This window comes from Nicotiana attenuata, chromosome 1, assembly GCF_001879085.1.
Source record: "Nicotiana attenuata strain UT chromosome 1, NIATTr2, whole genome shotgun sequence".
NCBI lineage: Eukaryota > Viridiplantae > Streptophyta > Magnoliopsida > Solanales > Solanaceae > Nicotiana > Nicotiana attenuata.
Genome location: NC_031989.1, coordinates 58,749,175 through 58,755,298, shown reverse-complemented (window position 1 = coordinate 58,755,298; position 6,124 = coordinate 58,749,175). Strand labels below are relative to the sequence as shown.

The 6,124-nt window shown below is 35.9% G+C and overlaps 1 protein-coding gene across 1 annotated transcript; it reads right to left on the bottom strand.

Annotated features, from left to right (window-relative positions):
• Positions 1,958 to 4,349, bottom strand: LOC109227353 (chalcone synthase 2-like). Its single transcript, XM_019392482.1, has 2 exons — positions 4,041 to 4,349; positions 1,958 to 3,237 (listed from the first exon to the last, which is right to left on the bottom strand). Exons 1-2 carry the CDS (start codon positions 4,201 to 4,203, stop codon positions 2,246 to 2,248), a joined length of 1,155 nt encoding a protein of 384 aa, XP_019248027.1. The 5' UTR covers positions 4,204 to 4,349; the 3' UTR covers positions 1,958 to 2,245.

The window sequence follows — 6,124 nt, the reverse complement described above, 5'->3', positions numbered from 1 at the left end:
CAAGTGTCTAGTAGAGTCTTGCGGATCGGTATGATGATGTCCATACCTATCTTCGAGAGGCTACAGGGAATTTAGGATATACTTCCCATCTTTTTTTCCTTATCGTGCGGCATTGATTCAGTTTAAAGCGTAACTCTTTCAATTCCTTCCACGCATTCGTATTCACACATGAGCGCTCGATATCTGAAGCGCATGGACGACTTGTGATTCCCGGGATGAGGTCCAAGATGTGATCTCGATATGTTGATGATGGGCAAGTCTGGAGGACTCGAGGCCGAGTTTCTGTAGCTTGAGCACAGAGGTGTTGATTGTGTGATCACGTGCTTTTGGATTTATATGCCCGGTAGTGTCCCTATTGGTGGAGTTTCTGGCTGGATGGTTATGTGATGAGTATGTTGTGACTGCGAGATGTGTTCATATGGTTTGAACGTGGCGAGAAGGGTTTTCTTGAGGTGTAGAAGGTGCTATTGGGTGCCTAATTTCTGTCTTTATTCGATGTATAGTCTCGAGTTATGGGCGTGTTGAAGGATCTTTCATGTTGATTGGTCGCAGAGTGAAGTAAGTTTTTAATGTCGTGATATGAGTTCAGACTCAGGAAGATTAAGTGATCACATAATTGTTATGACTGTGGAAGGGAATAGAGAGATGTCAGATTGAGGCAAAGCAGGTGGATTTTCTCCTGTGGGGTGTCCTGAGGTTTGTGGGATCCCTATGTTGTTTTGAGAGAGTTCTCTTTTACCAGTGAATTATATGTGTTGCAATTTGAGTTTGGATCACTTATGAGAGTTGGCTTGACTGCCACAAGGGCGAATGCAAGATTTGCAGATGATTTGAGATACTAGATGGTTTGTGTTTCATGAGCTTATGGAGGATTTAGTGGAATCTCACTGCGGTATTCTAGCAGTAATAGAGTATGGGCATCACGAGTTATTGTGTGTTTTGATCTATTGCTTTGAGCCAAGTGGGGTTGTCTGCTATTGCTAAGTTGATTGCACGCTAGGTGTTGTACTGGTTTCGGTTTGAGGTATACTTGTGAATCAGTTATGACTTACAGAGGTTGAGATTGAGGATGACTCGAGTTAAGGAATTTCTCGATACGGGTTGTATTACACTCTATAGGTATATGGAAACCATGGAATGATTGAGCGGTTATTCGTGAAGGATGTCGTGTGCATGGAGTAGGAATTTGTTTGGTTGCATTAAGGTGGGGTCACTTCCTTGGGTGTTGGTATGCTAATGGGGCACAGACCGTTCGGTCCATTTGGTCGGTATAATTGAGATTTGAGCATGGTGGAAGACTCTCGAGAATAGTTCTAATGGATGCAAGATTTAAATGTAGCAATTGGGAACTTTCACTTCAAATTACTTACAAAATTCAAAAGCAGCTCCAAATCGTATTCACGTCCAAACACAACTTTAATTTTCAAATATGATTTTCACTTAATTTTTTTTCTCACTCTTTTTCGGAATTTTATAATTCTTATGTCCAAATGCCCACTAAATATCAAACATCACAAATTACATAGATAGCATCGGATTTTTATCAGAAATGCTTTAGAGGAACTTTTAGGAATATATGTTTAGAAAGTGTTTATTGTAAAATTTGTTTTCGGATAGCCCTCTTTTTAAAAATGTACTCTGAAATAATTGCATTTGAGTTGCATGTTACATAAGAATAGAAAACTAAAGTTGTAACAATAATATTATATAGTTTTCTTCATAAACTCTTATACTATTAATCTGCCTTCATTTTATATCGTATATTTTATATCTGAACAATCGTGTATTATATTAAAACACGGGATATAATGACATTCTCAAGATGCTATCAAAAACATCAAATAAAACAGAAATAAATTATAATCTACTTTACTTATACATAATGTTTACTTGGTAATAAAATTTTTATAATTAAAAAAAAATAGAATTAAATTATAACCTAGAGATGGAAAGAAGAGAGGGAGAAAGGGACTTCTTTATGAGTAATTTGCATTACAAATTACATTATTTGCATAAGTGCCATTGAGAACATAGAAAATACATAATTGAGGAAATTAAAGAAATTTAATGTTACACAGAAAATCAATTCAATACTTTGATCACACCACAATATAAACAAATACCATACATGGGATTATAATCCCACATCTTATATGGGGGATAGATAATACAAAGATTTTACCTAACCAAATACGGAGTAAATATAATCCCAAATTTTATATCGAAATTAGTAACCAAACGACCCTTAAGTAGAGACACTATGAAGCACAACAGTGTCAACTGTTAGCCCAGGCCCAAATCCATAGAGTACTCCCCAATCAAGGCCTTCTCCAATTGTACCAAGCCCTTCTTTTGCTGAGGCATTTCTCATTTCATCCAAAACAAACAAAACAGAAGCACTAGTCATATTTTCATAGTCACTCAACACTTGTCTTGTAGCCCGAAGTTTTTCGGGCTTTAGGCCCAATTTTAGTTCAACTTGGTCCAAAATAGCAGGCCCACCTGGGTGAGCGATCCAAAAAATCGAGTTCCAATCCGAAAGGCCCAATGGTTGGAATGCTTCCATTAGGCTTTTCTCAATATTATTTGAGATCAATCTAGGAACATCTTTGAGTAAGTGAAATCTTAGCCCAACTTCACGGAGGTGACCATCGATAGCGCCATCGCTATCCGGGAGTAGGGTTTGGGCTGCAGAGACAAGTTCGAACAAGGGCCTCTCGACCCCTGGAATTGGATCGGAACCTATAATGATCGCGGCTGCTCCATCACCGAAAAGGGCTTGTCCGACCATACTATCCAAATGAGTGTCACTTGGGCCACGAAATGTGACTGCAGTGATCTCCGAGCAAACAACAAGTGCTCGAGCGCCCTTGTTGTTTTCGACTAAGTCTTTAGCCAATCGGAGAACAGTGCCGCCAGCGAAGCAACCTTGTTGGTACATCATGAGCCGCTTTACCGAGGGCCGAAGACCGAGAAGCTTAGTGAGCTGGTAGTCGGCCCCCGGCATGTCTACTCCACTAGTTGTGCAAAAGACCAACTGGGTAATTTTGGATTTGGGTTGGCCCCATTCGTTGATGGCCTTTTGGGCTGCTTCTTTGCCCAATTTTGGGACTTCAACCACCACTATATCTTGCCTAGCATCAAGAGAAGGAGCCATGTATTCACAAATATTGGGATTCTGTTTTAGAATTTCCTCTGTTAAGTGCATGTACCTTTTCTTAATCATTGATTTGTCACCTGCATTAAATGAAAAAACTTAATTAAAGCCAATAATAATAATAATAATATTAATAATTAATCTGTGAGCATGTTTCTTAAACTTAAAATTATAATTAAATGAACAAATCATATCTCAAATCAAAAGTCAAAAAGTTAGTTATGGTAACTAATCCTACCAGTGAAAATCAACAAAGAACTAAAAGAAAAGCTCAGTTTCCTTCAAATCTTGTATAATTTGAAACTTAAAAAGAAAAAGAAATATTAAACTTTTTTGTGGCCATTCAGAAACATATTAATCAGTTCATTGCCGAAAAGATTTTAAGATTTTTTTTTCTCAATTTGATGTTGCACCAGTCTGTTAATTAAATAGAGAAGGAACGTTAAATAAAAACAATCAGATTAAAAGAAAGTCAAACCAAGTCGAGTATTAATTAGAAATCGCCTTAGTCCAATAGTATTAACTATTAAGGAAGATTATTATCTATTACAGTAGCATTTTTAAGGAAAATGTAGGATTTAGTCAGTATCTCGAGAAAGCTTATCACATGGAACACAATTTAGGAAAACTACTTAACAAGTAATCATTTATCAGCGGCAATAATAAAAAAATATTAATAATAATTAAGAACAATTTTTTGGTATACGTAGAAATCTCATTTATAATCTTAAAACCCTTGTAATTATCAAAACTCCAATTAAATATCAGAGTAATAAAAAGAAGGGTTTAAGTTATACAATTGTTAGTGTAAAGAATTGTATATAACTTAAACTCTAAAACAAAAAAGGAAGAATGATTAGTAAAACGTAAATAATTATCTTACACATGCGCTTAAATTTCTCCTTAAGCTCAGTCATATGTTCGCTATTAGTGACTCGAAAATAATAATCAGGATAGGTGCTTCGATCAACACAGTTCGAAGGAGTGGCCGTGCCGATGGCCATGATGGTGGCCGGCCCCTTAACGAGATTTTCGCCGGTGACCATTTTCGCCGGAAAAAAATGAGAGCTTTTACTAAGATTTTTTTGACCTTTGGTGGTTTGGTATATATATAGAGGCTAGCTAGTTTGTGAATAAACCAACTATTGTACAAGTTATATATTGCTAGTAAAGAAGATAATATTGCTTGTGTTTTGAAGTGAACTAAGTTTGCATGGGTTTTGGATAATTTATAGAAGAAATTTTCTTAACAAACTGATAGTTTGGGTATTTACGTGCTTTAGAAACTTTTTTAGGCCGTTGGCATATGATATTTTTCTCTTTTTCCCTTCTTTTCCCAACTCTCATTTTCCAAGTTCGAAACTTTGTGGCCCCAGGGTAAAATACGGATTCAGAATTTAAATTTAATATATTTTAACTTTTAAGATTTTTAGTTGTGGAGCATTGAAATAACGATAAAATTGTCTATATATGATATATAGGTCACAAGTTCGAGCCGTAAAATCAGTCACTAACGTTTGCGTTGTGGTAAGTTACTTACAATTTACATCGCATCTCTTGGGACACACCGGGACTATGCGTAATTGATGCGATATGCTTTGTGTACCAGACTACCTTCCTTGTTTTTTCTTTTTGTACCTTTTTATAGTTTCTAATATAATTTTTGTTAGAATTTTAGTGGTATATATATATATATATATATATATATATATATATATATATATATATAAAATGGGCTTTGATGCATAGGCGTTCGATTGAACTCATTATATTTTTAAAATTATGGGTTCATTCCTATCATTTATTGGAATGTTAATAAAATTTACACATAAATTTGTACTCTGTATTAAAAGTACTGAATTCAAATGGACCGACAGCTGATGAAACTGTTGTCTAAAAGCTCCATCAGCCACTGGTGCTACCTACTTCTCAAACTTAAACGTTATGGCTTTTGGTCAATCTATTTGTCATGACCCAAAAATCCCTGGTCGTGATGGCACCTAACTCAACCCGTTAGGTAAGCCAACTAATAGACAATATAACTCAACACAGATTATAAGAAAATAAAGAATTAACAACTGAACATTTACAAGTTACCCAAGACCTGGTAGTATGACTCATGTGCTTCTAAGACTTGGGATTTACAAAGCCGGTACGAATAAATATACGTTCTGTTTGAATGATACATAAATAGAATATCAAATCCTAAGCTACCAAGGACAAGAGGCAGTTATATCCGGAATGCGCGAACATCTTCAGAATCAGCACCTGACATCACCAGCAGCTCAACTTCAGAAATCTGTACACATCGTATAGAAGTGTAGTATCAGTACAACTGGCCCCATGTACTGGTAAGTATTTTGTTTAACCTCGTCGAAGTAGTGACGAGGCTTTTAGTTAAAAGATGCTCATTGTTATAACCTATACATTATATTAACGGTAAAAGCAGTTCAAAGCATAACAGATAAAAGTACCGTGTACAACTCTGCGAGATAGTCAACAATTACTAAAAGGAAGCACAGTAGTAGATTTACAATATTTCCTAGTACAAGAAGTATATCCAAGATATCACGTCAAACGGCACGGTAACACCCTTCGTGCTTCTATCTCTGCCTCACCATAAATATAAATAATTTATTTGTGATAAATCAATTAGCACGGCAACACCCTTCATGCGTTCAACTCATCCTCCCAAATGTACGAGTAACAGAACCAACCAGATGATAGAAATATTGATAACATGAATTACAAAGTAGGAAATACGCAAGTACAACAATGGACAAGGATACACATGTGGGCAACAGTAAAAGACTAAGCGGAAAGCACGTGAGTAACAACAACAATTGAAAAAAGAAGAATATCAACTTCAATTAAATAGCATATTGGAGGCCTAAGTACAAATATAATAAATAAGACGGAAATACATGACTTTTACAAGTTGACAGGTAAGGGCATAAATGGATAACA

What these genes read in the sequence shown, in the direction of transcription:
- LOC109227353 (XM_019392482.1), bottom strand. Translation starts at nt 4,203, where the DNA reads ATGGTCACCGGCGAAAATCTCGTTAAGGGGCCGGCCACCATCATGGCC. An exon ending in GGAGAAATTTAAGCGCATGT is followed by an intron (nt 3,238 to 4,040) that starts GTAAGATAATTA and finishes CATTTAATGCAG; the next exon opens with GTGACAAATCAATGATTAAG.